General features: G+C 39.5%; 1 protein-coding gene across 3 annotated transcripts in view; it reads right to left on the bottom strand.

Moving 5' to 3' along the window:
* Nucleotides 1-342: 342 nt before the first annotated feature.
* Nucleotides 343-27,254, bottom strand: part of LOC114799915 (leucine-rich repeat transmembrane neuronal protein 4) — a 104,490-nt gene continuing 77,578 nt past the window's right edge. The window contains exons 3-4 of one of the 3 annotated variants that reach the window (XR_003751292.1): nucleotides 4,161-4,365; nucleotides 343-383 (exon numbers count right to left, since the gene is read on the bottom strand). Coding sequence is in view for 1 of the 3 variants with exons in the window: in XM_028996874.1 (XP_028852707.1) it covers nucleotides 24,776-24,982 (207 nt within the window). In the remaining 2 variants the exon portion in view is untranslated. Of the gene's footprint in view, nucleotides 384-4,160; nucleotides 4,366-22,900; nucleotides 24,983-27,254 lie in introns of those variants that run through there. The other 2 variants (XM_028996874.1, XM_028996875.1) reach the window with 2 other exon arrangements.

The following is a 27,254-nucleotide window of genomic DNA, read 5'->3' as shown; positions in this document are numbered from 1 at the left end:
GTGTAATACATCAACATGACATTCTATCTCAAATGATGAACATATAATATTTAATTAATGACTGAGCCCTTGGTGAAAAAATGTAATCAACCTCAAAAATTTTTATTTTTATTTTTTATTAGAAACAGAAATAGACCAGTAGCTCATCTTGGTCCAACTCGGGAAAGATACATGGGGAGAAATGGTACAAGAAAGATCCAACCTTTTCTAATATGCTCATACAACATCAACATACAAGAAACAAGTCAAATATAAATATAAAAAAGTGAGAAAAAAACTCTTCTTTGAGACCAGGGTAACTCAAGGCATCTAGTTGATGGATCCTGAACATCTCTGTATTCTGTCCCCATGTCAGGACAAAGATCTGACAAGGTCAGGCCCCACTGTACACAGTAAAGTATCGTTAGCATTACGAAATACAGTGAAACTCTGGCCAAACAGTAATTCTTGTTTGAGGTCTGATTTCACTTAATGTTCATCAAATCAATCACTAAAACGTCTTCATAGGGACAAAACTAGCGGCAAAACAAAAAAAAGTGTCACATGAAAACCAAAACCAACAACAGCAGGAGATCTGTTTTTTGTTTTATCTGCATAAATGGAATAATGGAAAATAAGTGTGTTGTAGAATGAAGTCCTGTGTTTATAAAAAGAGAGAGACTTCCACTTGTGCCAAGCCTTGTACCAAGCTTGTATACTGGTCTTGCGTTTCATAATCACATACATTTTAATGGGTTTCAATTTCATATACATTTATTTATTTAGTTATTTAAGACAGGGGTGGTAGTAGCCTAGTGGGTAACACACTCGCCTGTGAACCAGAAGACCCAGGTTCAAATCCCGCGGGACTACCATTGTGTCCCTGAGCAAGACACTTAACCCTAAGTTGCTCCAGGGGGGACTGTCCCCTGAAACTACTGATTGTATGTCGCTCTGGATAAGGGCGTCTGATAAATGCCGTAAATGTAAATGTAAATGTATTTCAGACAGGGTGGTGCATCAGTTTGTGTGGCCTTGTTGTGAGTTTTGAATTCAGGTTGTGGCTTTGAGTGTGTTTTTTCCAATTTGTGTTCTCGCCCCATGTTCCTGTGGCGTTTTTCCCAGTTCTCCAGTTTCTTGCCACCTTCATCTAAAATGGTCTACACAAGGTGAATTGATGCCTTTGAATTGTCTGTAAGAGTAAGTGGGTGGTGCTGTATATTCTGGGATGGGAGCCATGATCCTGAGTAGGAAAAAGACGTTATGGAAAGTTAAATAAGGAGTATATACCTTTTTCCTCGTATTGTCCACATAGGACCTGATGTGTTGCGACGCTTGCTAGTATTAGGACAGAAACTTGCAAACATGTGTCCCATGTCAGACAACACTTCCTAATAGGAACGTTGACCTGTGAATCTGCTTGGTATTGGACGGATTCATATAAAGCGTTCTCTCATCTCTCCTCTGCGCCAGTGATCCTTCATAATGTGAAAGACAGCGGTGCAGGGGGAAATCTCGCCAGGTCGGGAGAGAGAGACAAGTCGGGGAGACAAGACATCTCACACCCTCGGCTTGTGAAGAGCTCAGTCTAACAGCCTTCACAATACAACAATTTTCACTACAGGTGGGGAAAGGCCATTCGCGAGGGGAGATTTTCAGGGCCATTGTCCAGCCATAGGAGCCATAAATATGCTTTGAAGGGCTAGATGCTTCAAAAAATGACCTTGGCTGCAGAATGTCACCAACTCTCTAAGGAATTGTTTTATTTTTAATATTATATGTTTGCACACCAATGGTGCAAATAAGTCTTTAAGATGGATCTACTTTCTAATTTATTAATAATGTGGACAGATTATGAGATTGTGTTTAATTTAAATTAACTACATGCCTGCCTAACTATATTGGCAGGGGGCTTTAGAGGCCTAGAGGGGGAAGGAAGCAAACCCCTAATCGAAAAGTTCTGGGTTTAGATCCCAAACTGCCAAAGTGCAACTAATCTTCCCCACAAGTGTATACTTTCACGTGTAATTGTAAGTACATTTAAGATTGACTCTGCACGCCTGAATCCCTCATTTATCAGTTTGCTTTTGTGCTGGGCAGGAGTTTTATATACCTTCCCATTTCCCACACAGAGGCAAAGCTCCAGTGAAAGGCTGTCTGTACACGAACAATTTCCTTTTTATTTTATTTAAAGCCACCCTCAAACCTCAGCTATATTTAAACATGGCCAGGCTGCTGCTGAAGGCTCATGAGTCAGGTGTGAGGGATTTGGAGTGGATGTGTGTGTGTGCGTGTGTTGGGGGGGGCAGGTTAAAAAGAGGGAGCCAGGATTGGGGTGCCCAACAGAAAGCCAAGTGTCCTGTGCTGTGCCTCTAATTAAGATTAAGAGTATGCCATGCGGCTGACGAGAAATGATTAGTGGAGGCCCTTCAGGTAGTTTCCCCTTGCTGTGATTTTGATTGGATCATCCATGATAGATTCAGGACCACGGGAAAAGGTGAGGTGAAAAAAGAAAAAAAAATCTTGGAGTTCCGCAAGTCATAAATTGCCCTCCATCAGGAAAATGTGAATCAATATGGCAGTCTTGGAGAAATGGAATTCTTTTATTTCAGGCACCGATAGGCTCATTCGTGGGCACAGGTAGACAGAGAGCAGAGTAAGTGGGAGGACAGGAAGCATAGGGATAAAAATAAAAATAAAGTTAATATAAGATAGGCTGAGAAACTTGTCAAATCTGCCCGTGGCTACTATTGAGGATGCTGAGATCTGTTTTTTCCAGGAAGTTTTCTTTAATTTATGAATGAAATTTTCTGGGCAATAATGCTGCTGTTGCTAAGAACATTTTTTATTTAACAAATCTTTTTGGAGATTAAATTAAAATCTATGGTTGCAAAAGAGTGTCACATTTTGCAAAGTAAACTTTGCAGGAATCAGCAGGCTAGACCACTTAATATTCTTTTATAAATACATTTTGTAAACTGCGTGGAATACGGGTAATGAGTTGCTGCCTGTACCTGCTGGTGGTCTCTATGATAAATAAGACATTAAAAGTGATGGACATGCTACACTAGAAAAGACAGGAATGATAAATGGACAGTCTGGGGATAGAACATTGTTTTACAGAATAACTGTGAATAAAAGACATATGCAAACAGAAGTAGCTGTCACTGTTTTTGTAATAGATTACTGAATCTATATTTTGCAGCCTTTTTCAAACAGTAAATCTTTATGGGTATTATGGGGGTGGAGGGGGGATTAGAAGGCTTACATGATGTACAAATATGCATTTTTTATGAATCCTAATAAACTGTTTGTAATCAAGCTAAGCATGATGCTAGAGGTGGTCTCAACCAGACATTTAATTAGGAATTTAATGAGGCATTTCATCTCTGGAAATTATATCATTTTTGAATGGTATTTGTATGGTTTGTATCTGTTAAAAATAACTTCTTTCAGAATCTCACATTAGGGGTTGCAACACAGGCGTTGCAGAAGTTTTACGCCGGATTCCCATCCTGACGTAACCCTTCTCATATATCCGCGCTTGGGAACGGCACCAAGAAATACAGTTGCTTGCATAGCCAGTGGCTGATGTTCTTTGAATCGAAATTCCAATTAGCATCACAAACCTTTTTAAGCTGAAGTTGCTCAAAATTAGAAACATACAATAATGTATGATCATGTATGATCAAACATACAATAATGTATGATCATAAAACACCCAGTAATGACACTTTAAGTAAGTAAGAGATCAGTTTTGAAAACAAGATGAAATTGGAGGAATAGTTACAGGGGCACTTCCCCTGGGGACACTCGGGGTTCAAGACACTCAAGTGTCTTGCTCAGGGACACACTGGTAGTAAGTGAGTTTTAAACCTCAACTGATCATCTAATAAGCATCTAGTCATGATGAAAAAGGTATGTTGATGTTGAAACTCTAAACAAAGGTTTTCAATTCATAAATAAGCATTGAGCTGTTATTATTTGTCTAAAGTGAATATACATATTAGCAGACTTCAATGATCATATAACTATATACTTTTATTTCATTATACCTGTAGAATACAACATACATCCATATCTGACAATTCTATTGTATATTGCACATAAGGCATATTATTTTTGCTTGACATTCAACTGAAAAACACACACACATACAAAAAATCAGAATCAATACTTACTGTTTACAGGTTTACACCTTTCACAAGTCACCTGGGGTGTGGTTGGACTTTCCCATCTGCATGCAGCTCATTACGGCGCGCGGTAGCAGCCCACCGGAAAACAAACTGGACCCTGGCCGAGAGGCAGGCAAGGGCTGAGGCGAAACGACAGCTTCACTTTCGCTATCAATAAATCCTCCTGGCTCGCCCAGTTATGCATTCACACCTGTAAATGAGAGAGATGGGGAGCGAATGCGAGAGAGAAATGAATGTCAAATCCAAGCCTGTCCCGCAGCACCATGATGGCAGCTGACCCAGAACTGGTAGAGCTGTGAATGTGATGAAGTAGGCCATAAAACTTCCCGTGGTCAATAAGATGCTTTACAGGTGCTTAGGGTGTTTAATGCACCTCAGGTACCTGCTGATTCCGGCTACAGCCTATCATCTGCAGCATTACGTGTCTGTGAAAGACCCCAGGCATGCTATCAAAGGCTGCATTGTAATCCCAGAATGTAATCTGTCTATTAATGTCTGGGATTTGGATTTGTCGATACAGATAATTTAATGGTGATGTGATGTACATTTTATGAGAATTTATTTCATTTTATGAACAAATTTGTGGTATTGCTTATTGGAGGAATTGAATAATGTTTTGGGGTGAATGTGTACCCTAGGTTAGTGATTATGAAAACTATTTTCTCATCAAATGCTAATCAGTGGCACTTGTAGATGAGTTTCATGTCACTTCATCTTACTGTAATCATTGTATGTTGTACAGCTATCATAAGACAAAAAAGCTAAAAAATACCAAACCTAGTCATAACATTTGATAATATCTCAGTGGCTCATCCAGACAATATATTGAAATAAACATTTTTTGTCATGTCCATGAAGGGATTAATAAAGCTATATCTAGATTTTTATGCATACACTATCACTTGTTCATTTGTAGTATTACTGTTGCTTCTTTTAATTTGTTGCGATATTGATTTTTCACAAAAATGTAATTATGGTTCGACCTCTCAGAATACAGCGACATATACAGTTCAAACAATTTGTGATTGGATAAATTTCTTGTTGAAATGGGTGCAGCTCATCAAATTAGTACTAACTCCAGTAACTAACAGGAACAAGGCTGGCTCGCAAGAGTAAGTGATGTGCATGGCACATTAGGGAAAGGAAGGACAGTTAAACCAAGAATAATGGATCCGGCATGGCCAGAAAATTGCTTATATACATACATACCAAAAACCTCTTCCAGCAAACTGGAAATAAATAAAAAAAAGCTTCCTAATAAATTAATTAACCCCTATTTCAGGCCTGCTCAGCTCCCAACTGAATTCTGGAATATGGGTGCCTAAGAGGGATTCAATGATAATTTTTTTTAAGATCATCATTGCATTATTAACCCCTCAATACAGCGTGAACCAGTACCATAGGCAGATCCTCTTTATTATTTAATAACTACATGTTAACTATAACTACATGCATTTGCTACATGAAATCAGTTCACCTTTTGTCCATTTATGTGTGAAAATGGCAAATTACCCATGTGCATTTGTTTGTGTGTGTATTTATATATGTATTGAAAATCATGAAATTGTTCAGAATATCGATTTAGTAAATTCATTAAACCATTTTGCCTGATCTATACTGGGTCAAGTGTACATTGCATAACGATATTTTTTCATTAGTGTTCCCTAATCAGCTATCTGAAAAAGTCCCTGTTTGAGATATATAACTGTACTGACTTTAACAGCATCTAAAAGTTACCTGCAACTGCATTCTCTTCCTTGGAGAATATGACAAAACATGATGTGATAACATTCATATTTATTTCAAGAAGTGGGACCAACCTTTAGAGTTGGTGGCTTGAAGTTACATAAAGTGCTCTCAAATGGGGTTAAAAACCTGCTACTGTCAGCCTTTTAAATGAGTCACAGTGCAACAGAAGCGTTACGTGCATATCCAGACTCTCCTGGCATTTGGCAGAATCTGGGTTAGCACAAAGTAAAACGTGAGACAATAATATGGCAGATGGGCCACGATTTTCAGAAAGCCAGAGATCGCAATGTAAAAAAAACAAAAAACACTTCAGAATCAACTCTCGGATCAATCGTTCTCTTCAGCAATTTCTTACCACTGCCAGTGCCTGGGTAGCTGGTGAGTTACATTTACATTTACCCCCTGCACAATACTTAATTAGTTTTAAAACATAGTGTTTAGCACAAATCCTGGCAGACATGTCAGAGCAGGGGAGGTGAGAGGCACAGAGGGAAATTTCCTATTTCCAGATCCGAAAGAGATACTCTTACTTAAGCTGCAAAAGAGACAATAAGAATGTTGTGAGCTCCAACCCTGCAGACTGATTGGCTGACAGGGACTTTGGAAATAGTGCCACTTTCAGATGTCTCTTTAAATAATTTTGAGCATGATTATGTTTGTGGTTAAATGTAATGTGATCACATGCTGTCTGATGGTGGTAGCAGTGTGTGGGTAACAAACTCACTTATGAACCAAGACCACAGGATCACAGGATCAAACTCCCACTGTGTCCCTGAGTGAGACAGTGCATCCCTGAGTGAGACAGAGTGTGTCCAGGGGTACTGTCCTTGCAACTGTCCCTTGTAAGTCGATCTGGATAAGGGCACCAGCTAAATGTCATAATTGTAAGTGTAATTCTTGATTAAGAACAGCAGGCTTGTAGATTGAAAACAGTAGCCTTTATTGTTACAGTAGTGATAAATAAATATTAAAAGTAAACTCTATATTAATATAATACATTAATCTGGACTGGGCTCTGGCAGTCCAGAGTAATGTGATCTGATCAGGATCAAGCAGTGACGGAAAGTAAGTGAATGAGAATACATTGGTGACATCTATTATTAATATTTTAAAACACTAATGCCCAGAAACACACGACAATTATGATACAGGACAGAAAGCAATATAACATTCTGGACTGGCACAAACCATCAGAACAATATTTGTATCGTTCTTGTGCCAATGTACAATTATATTCATCATTCAGTTCTTCTTGCCCTGTGGAAAAGGGCCAGAAAAATTTCATCATGGGAATGAAGATGATCATTTAAGTTCAAATTTGAATTTGCAGTGACCTTCCCCTCTAAGGGGGACCCAAAATCTAACATCAAAATGTCCATTCATTTACGGTTTAGGACAAAATTATTAGCCTTCCTCATGAAATTAGAGAACTCTCTTAATTTCTCCTTTAACAAACAAGTGTTTGTTTTTTTTGGAAACAAATTGTCTATAAACAACAATGTTCAGTGTCCTACATTTAATTAGTATATTTTATTGATACAAAAATGAGACATCCAAAATTATTGGCAAAATAGTCAATAGTGTGTCCTTTTGAAGCCACAATTGACACCAATCTCTTTTGGCACATTCTTCCATTGCAAATTGTTCTAGCTTGTCCAAATTGCATGGTTTCCCAGCATGGACATTCACTTTGAGCACCTGCCACAGATTCTCAACAGGACTGTATGCTTTGCTTGTCATGTTTTTGATTATATGTCACTGTATTGTTGGAAGACCCAGCAAGACAAGTTGGAAGCCAAGACAGATTTTTGCATATTCTCCCTCAATGTCAACTTTCATTTTTCATGATGCCATGCACCCGAACAAGGCTCCAAGTCCCACACAGCATGATGCTCCCACCACCATGTGTTCTTGGGTTTGAAGGCCTCTCTCTATTTCTTGACAAACATAAGCAACGGTTCCAGTTCTGTTTCATTTGACCAAAGCACAGATTTCCAAAACTCATCTTTACCTTTCATATGTTCATGGGCAGACCTCAGTGGGGCTCTGATGTGCTACTCTTTAAGTAAACAGGTTCTTCTGGGACAATGGCCTGAAGCCCACCATGATGAATGGACCTCACAACAGTTCTCCCTGAAACATTGACTCCAGAAGAGGCCAGGTCAGCAACAATCATCTTGGCAATATCCAGGGCTCCTTACTGACATCTCTGGCTATTTTCTCATAACAGCCAGGATTGCTTCTTACAGAACTTGTCTCCTTGTACTTGACAATTATGCAACGTACAGCAACATACAGCTGTTTTATGCTGATCGAATGTTGTTATGAAGCCAGTTGACTTCACTGATGTGGTTTCAAAGCTGTGATGTGGTTTCATTCACATGGAGCTAATATTTTTGACCACCCAATTCTTTTACTATATTTAAGATAAAGCAAGCCTAAAAATGTATTTTATATTACAAAATGTAGCAAAAGCTACTAAATAGCACTGGTTTTGATTTTTATCAAGTTTCATCAATGCTGCAAACATTGCGAAGAAGTTTAGGAAAAATCTATAAAAACAAAGCACCAAATCAAAAATTTTAATTTGTGTGTAATTGTGCCAACGTCCCAGTATTATTTCCTCCACATGCTGGGAAAAGGTACACCTGGGCAGAGTGCATCAGCATGCGAGGCACATTCCGATTACGTGAGGCGTCTGCACTCTAGCATCACTGTATACAGGCTGGTTCTCGTGCCGACTTTTCCTGTGTTCTGCAGTCAAAGGACTAACCTCCCCACTGTAAACTGTCATAATAAGAAAACATACATTTTAAGCATTGTAGTCGGCGTCACTTTACGCAGAGATACTCTTGTCAGGCTGCGCTGTGCAATGCAAGGTCTTCCTGCACACAGGCGGTTAAACAGGGCCGGGCGGGAGAAAAACAAGGGGTGAAATTTCTGATTTACGACGCCCGCAGACTTTAGCTGCCACGCCGGCGGCGCTTTACTCACTGGTGAGGGTGCCCTTGGTGAGGAGTGAGGAATTTATTATTTTTTTTTGATTGTCTGGGGGAACTTTGCTCGCTGTCATTGTTTGAGCTGCCGATGCCCTACGGTGTCACATAAATGATTGGACTGGAAACTCCGCCATCTCGTCACCAGGATGACTACATGGCCTTTGTGTTTATTTTTCCGTCTGCGTAGCCGGTCACAGACTCCGAGTTTGTGTTCCCTGCCTGACAGAAGCAGACATCACCGAGAATTAATAGCCAGTTGCACTTTGATGCCTTTGAAAATAAAGCACTAATGCTTGCTCTGAATTAAAGGGCACCGCAATTAAAGAAAGAGATAAAAGACTTTTATTATCATTTTGCTTTGGCTACCCCCAGCCAAGTCCACAGAAATCTGAAAAATATCCAGCTGGTCTAGTTTATGGTCCACTGCAGCTGAGGCATCGGTCTAGTAGAGTGGTCATGGGGTGTCCGTGTGGCGAACGTGACGAGCTCAAGGCCCGTACCCTCAGCGATGCTGCAAACAATTCAAACAAAGTTCTAACATAGTAGTTTCCGTGACACTGGCCAAGATATTCTGTTTCCGGGTAGAATGAGAGTAATCAATCATGAGGATTCTATAACACACACATACAGTACAGACCAAAAGATTGGACACACCTTCGCATTCAGTGTGTTTTCTTTTTTTCATGACCATTTACATTAGTAGATTCTCACTGAAGGCATCAAAACTATGAATGAACACATGTGGAGTTATGTACTTAATAAAAAGTGGAGACCTGACCTCCACAGTCACCGGACCTGAACCCAATCCAGATGGTTTGGGGTGAGCTGGACCGCAGAGTGAAGGCAAAGGGGTCAACAAGTGCTAAACACCTCTGGGAACTCCTTCAAGACTGTTGGAGAACCATTTGAGGTGACGACCTCTTGAAGCTCATCGAGAGAATGCCAAGAGAGTAGAAGAAACTAGAATATAAAACTTTTTTCAGTTATATCACCTTTTTTTGTTAAGTACATAACTCCACATGTGTTTAGTCATAGTTTTGATGCCTTCAGTGAGAATCTACCAACGTAAATGGCCATGAAAATAAATAAAACACATTGAATGAGAAGGTGTGTCCAAACTTTTGGCCTGTTCTGTACATCCAGATGGAAACTTACTTAAAACTTCTGGAATCTGCACTGGACTGTATTAGTAACTGTATTAAAGCTGCTGTTGCAACAATGGTGGGAAGATGCTGCAGCCTTAAAATCTCCCACAGATGTACGTTTGACTAATGGTCGTATCATACTCATGAACCATTCAGCTTCCTGCAGTTGGAGACATCATCAACTGCTGTCAGATGCAGGAAAAGTAGCCTATTAGCTGAAAAACAAGACAAATGTATTTCTTTAGCTCTTTCTAAACATTTGTCTCACATTTGCAGAATTGAAAAAGAAACAGGGTTGTGTAATATTTTATAAGGAGGTTTTTTTGTTTTGAACATCCTGGTGTTTTCCTGTGGGGGTGGTTTTACTTAATGCCAAAAAAAAAAAAAAAAAAAAACACACTGTCACACAGACTTCAATGGAAAAAGCAGGTCACAGGGTCTCAGCAAAAACAGGTCTTCAGCTGCCGAGCTGCAGCAAAACTGGAACATGAAAGCTTGAAAGTCTGACCGGGGACGCTCCTCCAGTAGCTCCAGTTTGCTGAGACCAATTAGCACCTGTCTTTAACTAATTGCCTAATGTCACACACACAGCAGAAAAGCTTAGCAGGTTATTAAAAATGCAGCAGCTAAATGATCCGTCCAGAGCCGGCTTGTTTAACAGCTCCTGAAAAGTTCAAGTCATTATTTTGACTGCCAGTCCCTGAGCGCGCGGCTGTGGTCGGATTTCCTTCTGACCGCCAGAAAGTGAATAAAGATGGCATCGTGAAGATGTTTACGCTGAGGCCCGGCCAGACGGCGTTAATGATCCGGTGCGTGTGCCATAATGCAGCAGTTGATCCGGTGAAGATGCAAAGTTACTGAGTTTTAGCGAAACAGTCCAGGTGTTGCATGACCACCCACAAAATAATTGAGCAATCGGTCTTTCTAATGCAATTTTGTGAATTTATGGTGCATGTCCGCGTCCCGGATTGTCTGAACAATTTGTTGGTGTGCAATTTACATGGAGCTCTGAGGTTCTAGGTTCAACTGATTATGGTGGAAAGCAAAAGATTGAGAGAACTTAAAAAGATGTGCGAGAACATTTTCTTTAACCACACTGAGGGATTGCTCAAAATAATTTACATAAATAAAACATAATTTCATGATTCTTCATTAAAAATGTTTAAAATTGGAGGTGCCCAATGATTGCCAGCTCTCACACTTGCTACTTTAAACCCACGCCCGTCAACAGGTCACAATCATCATAAAAGATTTTGCTTCTTTCTTGAATGCAGGGGTGCTGTAAGGTTATTTGACGAATAAAACCTTAGCAGAAATGTATTTTTAAATCTCTCAAAAGAAGTTACTTAGTTGTAACTTAGTTACAGTTTGGTTAACAAACTTGGTTTGGTTAACTAAGTGTGTGATTTGGCAATGCTGGTGTCCATAAAATTCCCACAAATATTTTATTTCTGTTAAGTCCAGTGCTTTGATGCGATTACCAGCTATTTGGGGGGCTGCATTAAAGTAGAGCACTGGATGTGTGGTGGCATTATTCAGCTGACATTAAGTGGATGGTCATTTGATTACCGATGGGACTTTCTTGCTTCTTGTCTTCTCCTCTGACTATTTTCATAGACTTATAATTCACTTAAGATCTCTATTTATTCTATGGGTTTCTCATTAATTAAACATCCTTCCTTTCCTCTATGGACAATATCCTGCTTGCATATTCTGTTGAGGAAAGGGCAAATAAATAAGTAAATCCACCAATTAACACAGTCACACAGGCATCGGTAATCACTTAATTTGTTGGGAGACCTTTTTTGAAGATATAAGGCTGTCATGATCCGGTCCAGCAGGGATAACTCAACTGGAGTTTCATGTTTGTCCTGTGCTATTATGTTTCCTGATTGTTTTCACCTCTGTCTGCCTGTATAAAGCTGCCCTGTTTGTGTCTGTTCGCCATCAGGTCAGTGTTACTGGATGTCTCCCCTGTCCTGTTCACCATGTAACGTTGTGCGTAACGTCATGCTTTTTTCTTTGCCATGTCCAGCCATTGTTCCAGATCTACTGCCTCACCGTGTCAAACCAGTGTGTCAAAGGCGTGTTTTGAAATCCAGTTTTTTAACTTTTCACCAGCATTCTGTTGGTTCATAGCTTCTAATCTCGACATGCGCCCATGTTCTCTGAAGAACAAATACATTTATGCTGGAATTTATTCACTGGAATGGTATGCTCTCATGCACCTGGTAGGGTCCGGTATTAGCATGTTGCTATTTAAAGGCACTAAAATGCATTGGCCAAAATGAATAATTAAATAAATAAACAAACATGCTGTCAGTGTCAGTGGTGCATTATTAACAACACTGACCCTGAATGACCCCTGAATGAATTAGGTCCAAAGATAAATGTTCTGCAGCTGGACTACATATCTCGGCCTGAATAGTAATTATTAGTATTTTTAATTACTTTCCTCTTTCCTATCTGATCCAATAAAGTGTTTGTTTGATTAGATTCAGCAGAATTTTGAATCCAAGGAGGGGGTCTCATAATGTTTTATGCACTGTAATTTATAATGTAAAGCACCGATTGCATAAATCACAAGTTAAAACATAACCTTATTGCTGTTGTCAATTGGCTGGATTTTACAGCTTCTCTGAATTTTGCTTTTATTATATATAATTTCTTTTAAATAATATAGGAAACACCCCAGAGTTGAGTTCCTGCAATAATTCAGAGTAGGAACTTCATAAGTAAGGATCATAAATTCTAAAATGAATGCACGGGGTGTGAGATTTATACCTCGCTCTCGTAATTGCGGTATCGGTGTCTAATTATGAGCCGTAATCATGCAGCTAAATGACTTTTCTAGCACTCACCACCTGAAAAAGTCAGTATCACAATACGTCTCCTCCGTGGATCAGACTACTGTACATTCAATTTGGGCCAAGTTAATTTCCCCCACTGAAATTAACATTGGAGCTGACTTCAAAAAACCCTGGGGTAAAGAACCGGAGTGAAGTAAACATAATCCCATTCCACAAAATAAAGGCCCAGACAGCTATTACTTTTTTTAATCAACAGACTGATTATAATTTAAAATGAAGGTTTTTTTAGACAGAAAATGTAAATGTGTACATTATACACACACACACAAAAAAAGCTAGAATTAACACAAAATTAACACAAAACTAGAAGGAAACGACTTGCGTAATTGCCTAATTATTAATGCCTGCCGCTGGTGCACACATGTATGGTGTGAACTTGATGTTTACTACAGAAATGCTGAGGCCTGAATAAAGCAGGAGCCTCTGAGGTACTGACTCAGACAACGCCTTTGACAGCTATTGTCAGGTTCTTCTCGCCTGACTCATTTGCACGTTAACGTGATCAATCCGTGGATTCCTGCTAGGCATGGATGACACGAATAGTGTCTGCCAGTCATCAAGTTTGTTTCCAAGTGGATTTAATTAAAAAAAGCGGCAAACATAAAATCCATGAATTCCCAAGTGACTGTGTTAAGGCAGTTGTACCATGTTGGCTCTGTTTTGATGCATTCTCTAAAAATGATTAATTGTATAAAATACAAATGACATTCATGTCTGTTTCCAATTGCATTTTGCAAGTTTGACTTACATATTAATTATTTTTAGGGACAACATGTGACACGCCATTCTGATTGGTCAATTATCTCATCCTTAGAAAAAATATATATTTATGTAATCAATTTTTGTAAATTTGGGGATAAAGCACTATTGTATGTAAAAAGCCACTTGTTTATTTTAAAGTAATATTTATAATATGATATGTAAATCCTGCTGAATACACCTGCTGTATCACAGTGCTTATGTCTAACATGACAGCTGTATACATACATTTCTAAAGTGTGCTACTTATTATACTTCAGTTACATTTGTAGTTCAGGTACAACTGTAGTAGCTCACTGGTAGTGCATACTAAAAATTCTGCAATGACAAGCAGCAAATCAATTAGGGCAGTGCAAGAAATACATGTATATGAAATGTTTGACAAACCCTGCCCCCTTTTACTTTCATCCTGACCTCTGTGAAAGCATTTCCAGACAATGTATGCCCACCAGCAAAGACTTGACCTTTGCAAAGTAGAAGAGGTTGCTCAGTGCACACACAGCAACAACGTCATCATGGATCATAATTGTGAGGCAAAAATGATGAGTAAGACAACAGGACCATTTCAGGCCACTGCTGAACGGTATTCAGATATTCAGGTTCTCGAGCTCACTGCAGACACACAGACACACAAACACACACACATATATATAAAGGAATCCTACATTTGCAATGAATTAATAAAAAAATACCTAAACACAGAAGCATGTTGAGTGCCATTCCAACATCCTGACCTACAGAGTGCTTTTAATATCTTCTACAGGTACTTTTCATATTTTCATCTGATTGCATCTAAAAACCTCAGTGTCATAGGTAAACAAAACATATCTGCGTTAATTGTTAATTTATTTTTATATTTTATTTATTATTATATTTATAAGTTAATTTGAGCAATGAATGTGTTTAAATCATGAATTATATGTTAGTCATATGATTTATATCAGAATTTTTTTCTTTCTGCTCTGAATTACAAAGTGTGCCTTTGTTGGATTTAAAATGGTAAAAATTGTGCAGCTCAATGGGGTTTCAATGCAAGTGAACTCTTGAGAAGATTTGACTGAGCTGCAATATACCAATAATGGCATTTCAGACAATACTATGTTTCCCCTAAATATGCATTGTACACCAGAGAAGTACAGGCAGAATATATTTGTGGGTTTTTCACAAATGGCCCAGCATTGGAGGTGGGAACTGGAACTCACTTTATTCAGGCACTGTAAACTATCCACCATCTCTGTAAACTGAAAACATTTCTGTTGTCATCAGTCAGCAAAAAAAAAATAATTTGTGATACTAAGAATTATAACATTACTTATACAGCTTTAACTGAAACACAGTACACAATACATTCACTGTATAATGGTTCTGCGGTACTTTTAAAACAAAGTGCACAATTATTTTAGAAACAGTTATTCAGAAAGATTAAACTTTTGGGAAATGTTGAAAAAAATGTTAACATTCATGCCATATGAAACATTAAAATGAAATAAAAAGCCTTTCAGCACTACAGATATCATGACTAATTGTTACTAGATACCAGAATCAAACTGAAACCATTGAAATGTCACCTGGAGAATCAATGAATCTCTGTTAATGCCTGAACAACACAGGGCAGTAACAGTTGAATCAGTAGAAAAGTTGGTAGTTGGCGACTAATTAAATGTTTCATTCATCCTTTAGTAAATATAAAAAAAAAACAGGGTACAAGGACCCTTTTGCATGCATGATATTGTAAGATTGGGTGTCGCAGGACCATGCTTTTGTCTTGCATAGCAGCCGTCTACAAGAAGATATGTAACATTCCTGTGCCAATTGTTGTGCAACACCTCTGTTTTACATGCCTTTTGTCTGACGGCAATGTGTGAAGTGTCGGCCGTCAGGACCGCCCACTCTCTTTGTCTTCCCCAAATGGGAGGCACCGGGGGCGTGACATCAGAAACAACAGGTTCTGATTGGTCAGTGACAACTTCCTGTATGACAGTGACAACTTCCTGTAGGCCAGGGGTATAAAGGTCTGCTCACATGTGGAAAAGGGACTGAGCTTTCTTGCTCAGGGGGTTTTCCATCGGAAGCCGTAAGGCTTCTGAGTCTTTTTCTCTTCCCCCATTTACTCATGGCTTTTTCTCTCCTTCTGCCTCTCTCTCCCTCTTTACTCTTTCTTCTTATTTCAGTTTTCTCTGTAACCTTGGTACCTTTTTACATTCAATATTCACATGTAACTACAATAATTATTTACCGGTGTTAATAAATTAGAAACTGTTAATTTTTAACCTCTATTGTGCCATGCCTCTTTCTGCCAGGTAACATCAAAATGGAGTGGTTGAATACAGTGCTTTGTGTGGAGGGAGAAAGAGTTTTTCTACACTCTGCTCTCTCACCTCACCACATGGTCTTTTTTACAACATCAGCTTTACAAGTAAAAAACAGTGGGCAAGAAAAGACAGGACACAGCTAGGATACATTTTTAACCATAAACATGCTGGGAACCACCAGGATGATCAGGAACACAAGACAGGAGAAACACAAAATCGTGGTGCCGAGTCCCGGGAAAAGTCCAGATCATGACATAAAGTGAGGATACTTATAATACTACTTTGAAGAAAAATATATCCACACTGCACAAACATTGGCTGGGAATATTAACAACAACCTCTGAGCCTGGGTACCACCAGTTTGGGAACCAATGGTCAAGCTATGCGCAGCATGCAAGCTACAAATAGGTCTGCTTCACTGGCACTGACGACTGCCTCAGTCCGGTTGTCACATCTGTCACCCGCGCATACTTTAATAGTTTGGCTTTGACAACAATGTACAATAGAACATTCTGGTCACAGGTCATGAGGCCCTGAAGAGGTGCTGTAAGCTTCTATTGCTGAGCAAAAGCGGGGCCAAGAGCCCTTGTGCTGAGCCGCTCCGACGGCGAAATCCAGTGGAGTGCTGCAGAAATACCTACTTAGACTCTGACCCAGTGGTTCCTTGCTCATATAGGCCCATCTATTTTTCAGTGGGCCACGAAAGATGCCTATTACTGTGAGCGGCGAAATCGCTGGTGGAGAATTCGCAGGCTCTCGTGACGCCAGTGTTTTTCTCCCCTCTCGGTGCTAAATTTCCCTGCATGCACGGCATGGTACAGCTGTTACGGGGCCTTGCGTTGCTTTCACATGCACCGTACAATCTGACCTTTTTTGCTCCTTTCCGAAGGAGACCACACATTGTTTGTTAAATTTGGCAGCGAGAGAGCTGATGTGCAGGAAAAAGTATCTGGTGTAAACAACGTAGCAGCTTTCACAAGGATTTTGATGGTAAAGGAGAAGCTTTCAAAATAACCTGAGGAAGAACAACTATTGAAATGGACTGTCCAATCCCACAGAAGATCAACTGCTGCAGAAATGGCTGAAAACCATGATAAACCAGTATCCACTCTGCTTCATGGTTTTCATCTTTATTTCATCCTCTCTCCCGCAAATACATCTGTGCTGGTGGTGCGGACATGTTGCAGAGTCTTGCTGAGTAACGTTGCAGGCCTCTTCAGTGCTCTTCAGTGCTCTTGACTTAATTGAGACAGATGTGCTTAAGCTCAAATTGAAATGCTTGTTACTTCCCGCGCCCTTTCTGTAATAATGGCACTTCTAGATAAATTCACCACTCTGTTGCCGTGTAGTAGCACACAAAGGGAAGATTTGCTGTTGAATCCATCAGAAATATACTTTTTGTACATTATTCCTCCTGACTTCATTACCTTATTTTCTTTTTATTAAATATTTGTTTTGCTCTGCCTCCCCAAAGCTCTATAATATTTCTGGCCTTGGTCAGCAGTTTCCACTGCGCCATCTCAAGGTGCCGTTTTCACTTCACCGGGTCACAGTGACGTAAAACCAGGACAAAGAATTGACAACAGGTAACTGGAAAAAGGCTTTCCTTGAGGTGGCAGCTTGACCCTGCAAAAACGTATCCTTCCACCCCACCGGAGAAACGGCGGGTACACGAGACACCGGCCCCCTGCCGCAGCTGAGAGGGGGAGGGTTAAAAATAAACCTGGTAGCGGGACCAGTGCCATTTCGCTGTAGGTCAGTATTGAATCTATCTGTAATGGCAAAGTAATCTGAGACTGTTGGCACAGCTCTCCACCCTTATTCTGCTCCCTGGGGAAATCAGGGGCTTTCACATCTGCCCTGCCTGGAGCCTTTAGCCCGTTCTGAAATGACAGGGCCTAGTGCCGAGGCACAGAGGGGACAGAAGGGACAAAGTTAAAAAGAGTGCAGGCACAGACAGGCAGGCTGCAGCCTTCTGCTCCAGTTTTTTTTTCTCCAGCTTTGCCATTGGCTGTACAGCACAGGGGTGTTTCTCACTGTACAGGTGCATTTGGGATTTATGGATTTCTTTATATTTAAGTGAACATTTTATGTCATAAATGTTTTCTTTGTGGCATGTCAGCAAGTCTTCAAAATTTTTATTAATTACAGAAAAGACACTAATTTGAATATTTATTTTTTTGTCTATAACCTTCAGATTAAATTATAAATTATACTGTTCTTAAATAGTTTGAAAATGTTTGGTGCTCTAAAGACTACAGGAAAGACTTTAAAGTTGGGTCTAGTTAAACAATTTAACATTTCACGCTATGTGGCAGTTGCCCATATTTGGTCTCTGCTCATGGCGTTTATATCTTTGTCAGATGGGCATTTTATAGTGCAAAGAGGCATTGGTGAAGCCCAGTTGAAATATTAACATTTATACTCTGAAATTAGGCCTTCAGCCTAATTTATACATCTGCAAATCTAAACTTGGCGGCCTTGCTACATCCCATGGTAATTTAACCTAAGATCAATTCAATATTTAATTCATATTCTTCTTGTTTCATCATAATAAGTCCAAAATCTTATATCCACACATTTACATATTACATACCTATATCTATTTCAATTAAACTGAAAACTACAATCAACTGTTACAACATTAATGTACAATATCTGCAATATGGTGCAAAAAAATGTTATAGGCTTTCAGCGTGGTTGACATGGTTATGAATATGTAATCTCTAAGAAAGAGTACTAGTAGATTTTGCCTTGCGGGTAGTGTTGATAAAGTGGTTCTGCAATATCCAATTCCTCATCTTTTCTCTTTCACATAGACAAGCAAAACACACAACACAATTGCATGCGGTCTTTGAATAATTTCATTTTTTTACTCTCATCAAAATATTACAAAACAACTTTGACATTAATGTTCCAACAGTATCATAATGAACAGCTGCTCAACGGAGAACTCTTAAGCTAATTACAAACCCAAAAGGCTTATTTTTTTTAAAATGGACAAAACAGAATGTCACGGCAGCCTGACAACAGGACGCTAAACATGGACGTGTGCCGCTGATTAGGGGTCCATGATCAGATCCCAGTTAAAAGAAAGAGAATGGCAGCAGAACAAGGCTGCTGCGTGGACACGCACCTTGGTTTACCTCATGATTGTTTCTGTTCCTGGCCGTTCTGCCACACGCCTACAGGTTTTTTTATGTTTGTTACTCCTTTTCTGTTTTTCTGTATCCTTTTTTTTGGCTGGTTTTCTTTGATGTCATTAAAATTCCTTTTGAACCACAATGAACCTGTACTTCCTTCACCCTTCAACCCCAAGACGTGACACAGAAACATAAATGTACTTTGCAAAATTGAATTCTGTATTTACATTAAAAAAAATATTATTTGCATAACTAAAGAAAATGAATAACTACATCCACACCATGAAGAAATTTGACTTACAATATAACAGGGCATAACAGGGCAGTCAGCTATAATCAGATCTTTTTATCAGGAATACATAGAAAAATGTTGTATAGAAAAATTGAACACAAATCAAACAAATGGGATGGTGTGCCAAAGTGTGAAAACACTGGAAAAATTCCACTGTAAAAACAGCGAAAAGCAGAATGGACCGTTTATTTATTTTAGATCATATGATTTCTCCACATAGAATATGGTGCTTAAAATAAAAGCAAACCCTCGTTTTGTACAGCTAATAGTAACAACAACAATAATAATAATGACGTGTGCCTGAGGGCTGTAAATTAAAGCCCTGTTTAAGTTTTTCTCTCTACTGTAGTGGCCTTCAATAATGATGCATCCAGACAGATTTTAACATGAGACACTCCAGACGATCCAGATGAAAGATGGTGAATAGGGATAAATAATTACCATGCCGGTCTCAAAGGTCTTCTTCTGGTGATGTGCTCGCTAATTATTTGCATTAACTCGTGATGGCAAGTGTTTCAGTTTATGGGAATGTGAAAATGGATCAAATGCAATTTTCTAAAAACTAAAATGTCGTTTGAATGAATGCATATGCAACAAAATAATCTTCATCTGCAATGTAATAATTGACTTTAGCATTGAACAAATTCATGTGAATTATGTATACAAAATTATAAATACAACTTTGATCATGCAGGCAGGCCCAATAACAAAAATAAAAAAAATAATAATACCATTATTCACATTATACATTATAAAACAATACCTTATTCATAACCCATAACACAGGGCCGGCCCATGGCATAGACAATAAAGGCAAATACTAAGGGCGCCATCCAACTGGGGTGGCACCACAAATGGATAAAGAAAAAATCACAAAATTCTCACTTGAGAAAGCCCTGGAATGGAAGAGCTAAACAGTCAAGGATCCATAACAAGTCCTTTTTTCACATTACCATGACCTGCCGCTATTCTTAAAACTTGTTGGTATTAATATGACCTAATATAAAAAGAACAAGCCCAAGTGTACTTGCCTGCTTAGTGAGTTATTATTGTAATAACAATAATAATAATAATAATACATAACTTTCCTGTGAAGCAACTGCAAAGCCTACGTGGTGCCTTTATACACACATATTTGTACTAGTAATAAAATGGCATAAAAAACGCACACCTCCACGTGCACATTTCCGTGCTACTAATGAAACTTTTTAGGCTGTACCCCCTATAGACTGTGATTTAAGTGGGCGCCACCTAAACTTTTGCTTAGCTATAACATATATGTGAATATGGTACTGTTGTATAAAATATAAGCAAAAGTAAGTTTTATAATGTAAACATGTAAAATGTAAAAGGGAGGGGTAAATGGGAAACGGGGACATTCACTTTCACTCTGAGATGTCCACTTGCTGAAATATAAAGGCAAATCCCCTCCCTGTCAGCAGAATTTGAGACCCCCGAAAACACGGATCCTTCAAAAAGAAAACTGACAAGAAGGTTACCTGGAGTTTGTGTGCCTAGAGGATCATCTGAGGACAGAAGGAAGTTTGGGCAGCGTATGGAAAGTTTGATTCAGGTTGCTTCGGCAGAGTTTTTTTCTTTCCTGATCTGAGTTGCACGGTGAATGTCACGGAAGTAGAGGTGTTAGGTGTGTGGAGCCTTTTCAGCTGCAGGTACCAGTAAGCTGATTCACTGCAAAAAGCCTGTGAAGACCACGAAGATGCGGCTTGAGAACAGCTCCTCGGGTCAGAGTCAATATTTGAACCCTGTTTGGTCTCACGCTAAACACAGACTTTTGTTTTTCTCCCTTCTTCTTGTACAAGGCCTTGGGCAATCGTACCCCCAGACTTATTTTATCTGTTTAATTCATAACCAGTCATCTAACATCTACCAAAATGTTTTTCTTTTTGCCCAGGAGTGTACATCTAGTGCTTAAACAGTGCGAATAACAAGACTGAATATTATTTTTTTTCTAAAGTAGTCTGGGAGGCTTGTTAAACAGCAATACTGATCAGAGAATATCAATGCTAGTGCTTTTTTTCTCCAGATACCAACTTCGATATCTATATGACAAAATGCAATTTTCTGCATGAATATCCCAGCACTTGATGTACTAGCTTCACATGAATTCATTTATTAGGAGAAGAGGAGTGAAAAAGTCGGACTTGGGTGCATTACAAAATGCTGCAACTTTTCCACCTCTAAACACCCAGCATCTCCCGTTCCTCTTCTCTGTCTGACAGATGTTATGTGCCACCAATGGCAGCTTCCCTTGGGGAAGACTAAACTTAATGGGTGAAAGGCCGAGAGACTTTGAAGTTACGGCAGTGAGAATAAAAATGCAGAGGGAGGGAGAAATGCAGAACGACTGAAAACGTGATCATCCTGGTGTCACAGCAGTGGACTGTTTATTTGTTAAGGGACAGGAAAATATTGATAGGGGATGGGAACCTAATCCCAGAAACCATAATTTAACCAAATGACACTGAGAATAAAGACAGAATATTTTTTTGGTCACACAGAAATATCGTATATATATATGAAAATGTCAAAACAATCTAGAGTTTAATCAAACCAGGCAACTAAAAAAAACGAAAAAAAAAAAAAGCCATATTAATGCAGTAAATGGCAGCTGATGAGTGAATAACAGCCGTGGGCCTTCGGTGAACCCGGCAAATGACTTCAGACGTCTGGAAAATGAAATTATGGGAGGAACCACTGCAGACACTTGTGGCAGAATGGATTTAAGTATCTGCTGTATGGTGTTGTGGGTAAAGTAAGACTTCATGATTAAATACATATCACCGTTCCTGATATTGTGCCCTATCTAATTGTTGAAAGATGTCTAAATGAAAAATATCTATATTAATGTTTATAATATATAGTTTTATATATATATATATATGTAGCCGCCAGTATGGACCGATAACATCTGTGGTTATAAGGATGCATTGCGTTTTATTGCAGCCATCCAGGAAGCAAAAAAATAGGGACATTTAAAAATGGGCTTCACACGCCAACCAGTCAATGCTTGTCGTTTAAACTCAGAGCTCGGACTCGACTCAAGTTGCAAAGGTAATCAGTGCAATCTTGCCATTTGCAGCCAAACTGTTTTCTCTTGGGAATGATGGTCCAAACAGATGCAGAAGTGAAGGGGTCTCGTTTGCTCTAACGTATAAAATGGATTCAAGTAGAAAATCACTCAAGTTGTTATTTGAAAGCTGATTTCCTTTTCCCGTTGGTGACAGCTGACAGATGCTTTAACATATGTTGCAATTAATAGAGCTAAAATATAAAGCAAAAAAAAAAAAAAAAAGGCTGCAGGCATGCATTACAAAGAGGCCAGTAAAAACACATTCCCTACCCACTGTACATCATTCCCACATGGAGTCTAGGATTCTAGCTAAGGCTCCTTATTCTGGTCAAAAGGTTTGTGTTTCTGAAGAAGCAAAAGACATGTTCATTTTGTTCTTCTTTATTCAATTGTTATTTACAAGAGAATAGTGTTCCATCTGGGGTTCACAGCTCAAACCCGTGTTTACATCCAAAACCTGACCTCCTTCTGGAATGTGAAATGATGAAACTGTTCAGTTTTGGATGCTCTTTGTGGGCCATACTCATATACAGCTGGGCTTTTATCGGCTGCCGACTTCCATTTTTCTGCAGTGCTGAGGCAATATAATGGTTAAGCATCCACATCTGTGACATGGGGTGGTGGTGGTGGAGGGAGGGTGATGTTAGGGGGCTTGGAGAGAGGAATTCAATCTGAAGACAGTAGTCAACACACGATCACAGAATGAAACACCGCTACTGTACAACTGCTGCAGGGGTGTGGCTACTGACATGTACCAGCTAGAAGTGGACTGGTCATGTAAATCATGGATAGATGTAGTGATTTTTATAATGACCTGTAAACCAAAAGACCTTTCATATATATATATAAAACATCAAAACAAGCAAGATCCAGAAATAAAGCCACAAATCTAAATTTTAGCATTTATCAAATGTAAATCCTAAAATTCCTCAGACTACATTAAAACTTATGAAAGTTGATTTGTTTGAATTTTTGTCAATTTCTTTAATTCACATAACACTGACATTTTGGTATAAAGTTAAAAAATAAAAGTGCAAAAGTCCGTACTTTTAGAAAAAAAATTTATACATTTGGGACAACGTTTGTGACACATCTGGATCTACCCTAATCTAAAAAAGTGTGAATGGGCACGTTTTATGTTAAATCAATTATTTTGTATATATAAAAATGAAACAGACGTTTTACAAATTATAATTCATTCATTCAGTATTTTCATTATACAGTACATTTCAAAGCCTGTTTCACTTCACCAATTCTCACCCTTTCACCGATTGAGACATCCTGACTATTTTTAAGACGTCTAAGTCAAACTTACTTAATGAACTGGCAGTCAAATTTTTGTTAGAAAAAAGGCTGCTAATATATATTATATATTTTTTTCCAAATTAAATTGGATATGCCATTTTGTGTAGCATGATATGCTTAATGGCTACAGATAACGTCAAAAGCAAATAAAATAAAAAATGGAAAGAAAAGAAAAGTGAGTCCGCGGTTACATTACACGATTGCTGGAATGATAAATGAGGACACTCGTTGTGGAAATGACCTCCAGATCTTTCGCTACTTCTTTCCTTCCCCCCGTTGCGTCTTCACTAATTGAATTTTGCACGGCCATCTCCACGTGGTGAAGTAATGACGGGATTACCAAAGTGTGGGACATCTGAGTGGCAGACTTATTAGAAAAAAAAAAACAGCAGCTAGGATCCTTTGAGCTCCAGCAATTCAATTTGTCTTAGCATTTCACCAAATTCTGCTTCTTGCACTTTTGTTGAATGACTCGCTCAGAGCTGGGGCCGTGCCAACATTCATTTATCAAACAGGAACTGTATACAGGAGCGTCAATAAAAGCCATGATGGTAATTAATTGTATGGATTATTTAAAATTTTCCATGATAGAATGGAACTGTTTCACGGCCATTGAATGAAAAATGATGGAATATACAGTAGCCATGTGAGCAATCACATAGTCACATAGTGTTCTCTTCATCGAGAAGGACTCTAAAATTTGGGACACTCTTTCCATTTCCACCAGTGGGCTTCCATGCATTGGGGACACCTTGATTGGCCGGTTCCGTCCTTAAGGCTCCTTTGCTGGGCACAGGGTCCACAAACAATCCTCCTCCCCGGCGACCTGTCTGCCAGGCTGAGTTCCAAAAACCGCACCACATCCTACTCAATGGAGGTTGATGGATGCGATAGGGAGTTGAGTGTTGGGAGGTGGAGGGAAAGCAGCGCTGGGCTCACTGTGGGATGCTGCGGGAGTCTGTAAAAGGGGCTGCAGGCACAGAGGTTCGGCCCAGAGTCCCTCGTGCCCCCAGCCCCTCCAGGGCTTCGGTGGACGGGGGTTCGAAGCCCATGTTGATGTGCAGTGGCTGGTGGGCCTGGCAGTAGTCCACTATGGGCTGCTCGTACCTATAGAACGTCAGAGCACTCATCTGCTGCGGGATCTGTGTGGCCAAATGACAAAAACAGAGAGACAGAGAGATTATTGGATTTTTTTTTTTTTGCCAAAAGAGACGAACAGATAAAGCGATGGCATAAGTGACTATGAAAGTCAAATGACAGATTGCGTGGGACCCGTGGCACACGGCCCATTACAAATCCGGTAGCTTTCCTAATTCACTAATTACATGTCTAATTCCTCTCCATTGACTCACAGATGAAGCAGCAGATTTGCAGCACATCTTTGCAGCAGCAGCCCGATTGAGATCCAGACTGACCGGTTGCAGGCTACGTTCTACACGCACCGTAAGACCCAATCAGTCTAATGGCAGAGGGCATTTAGGCTGTGCACTGACGAGCAGAGCCTATGGACAGAATGGAAATATTCCAATGCCATGGCCACTGCATCAGCAAAGTAGCAAAGTATCACTTCACCTTCTTTTGGAACAATAATGAAAACAAATCATGGAAAAATGCACCATTTTAAAAACGGTAAAGCTATAAATACTGTGTCACTTCTCACAGTTCCTGATTGCCTTAGAGATGGCACATTTTACCCATAATGCCTGCCTTTGGCTACATTATCTGACAAGACTCTTGCAGCAGGCATGGCAATTGCTACACAACTCTGAGGCAAACAACAAACAATGTAAAGTGGTATTGACACCAAAAAAGACTGAGGACGAAAATGAGCTTCTGGAAAGATAACAGCCAGATCCATTCCAGGCCACCCACACACTGATCTGTTGGTTTGTTTTATTATTATTATGATTTTCATTTAAATTATTTTTGCAAGTAAAAGCCCTTAGAAGAACACACCATCGTCTTCATTCTTTTAAATGGAGCCCAAACTCCATTAAGCTGAAACTGCTTATTACATTACGGGCACTTTGCTGATTCCATTGGCTCCCCTTTCGTCTTTTACGGTACCACTTTGAATTAGATAAAATGAAGTGATAATTAAGACACATTAACTCCTGACAATTTTCAACAGGTCCTTAAAAGTTTAGGGCAACAGACAGCGTAGCAGGTAAACACATCTCTTTCTAAATATACATATAAAGCATAGTGTTTGAATACATACTGTACAGGCTGCATACATATTGCATGTAATCGTGATCAAATTATTATGCAAGTGCAGACTGTCAAATGGGATTTAATACATGCTTACACACATACATGCAAGGGCACATGTGTGTTATGTGAATCAGAAGTGCATCTTTAACCAAATAATTAGAGACTTCATCTGACAAAAGAATGTAATCTGATTACATCAGAGTTGTACAGTGGCAGCCCCAGTTACAAATTTTTCAATTCTTTCAATTAAATCACACAAACAGCAGCATTGTCAGTGTGGTGAGGGCTAGCAATGCAGCACTCTAAATAATTTTCTATATAAATTAAGTAAAAATAGATCTCTTATAAAACAGCCATATGGTTATACAGCTTAAAATATTTTTAAACAATTAAAAATAATTGAAAACTTTTAACACTCCAGGAAACCATATAAGTGAAGTGATTGTCACTTGTGATACACAGCAGCACAGAACACGGTGCACACAGTAAAATTTGTCCTCTGCAGTTAACCCATCACCCTGCGTGAGCAGTGGGCAGCCATGACAGGTACAATGTGTGGGGACGGTGCTTTGCTCAGTGGCACCTCAGTGGAACCTTTGTGGATTCGGGATTCGGCAACCTTCTGATTACGGGGCCAGTTCCTTAACTGCTACAAGCTGCCTATATGACTGTAACATTAAAACATTTATGCATTTACGTATACAAGCCCTCAGGTCAGTAAAATAAAAAAAATTGTTAATATCCCATGTGATGCTGGTCGGGGGTGTAGTGTATTTGCAAACAGAGCCTGATTCCATATGTGACACTGCTGTCACCCATCCATCCACGCAGGCCATAAATGAACAGAACAACCTGCTGCTGCCGCAGATGCTGCAGTGACCTTGCTGGATTGGCCCTCAATGGTCACTGGGCTCCAGCAGAGAGATGGAGATTCTCTTCGGCAGTGAATAAATTGATGGGGCCTGTACAATCCCGGCACTGATAACACACCGGAGGTATAACAAAGCTAGCAGGAACGTGTAATATCTACGCCTCCTGTACGGCAGAACAGTTGCATATCACGCTGGCAGAAATGGGGGGGGGATTATGGAGAAGGACGGAAAAACAACACATCAGATTTCAGCTTGAGTTCGGCTGGGAGGCTCGTGCTTCTCCAACCGGCAAAAGCCTTGCAGCCGCGAGGCTAAGCGCCGTGTTTGG

This window comes from Denticeps clupeoides, chromosome 11, assembly GCF_900700375.1.
Source record: "Denticeps clupeoides chromosome 11, fDenClu1.1, whole genome shotgun sequence".
NCBI classification, from domain to species: domain Eukaryota; kingdom Metazoa; phylum Chordata; class Actinopteri; order Clupeiformes; family Denticipitidae; genus Denticeps; species Denticeps clupeoides.
The sequence above is the reverse complement of the archived record's forward strand: the minus strand, read 5'-3'. Positions and strand labels throughout refer to the sequence as shown.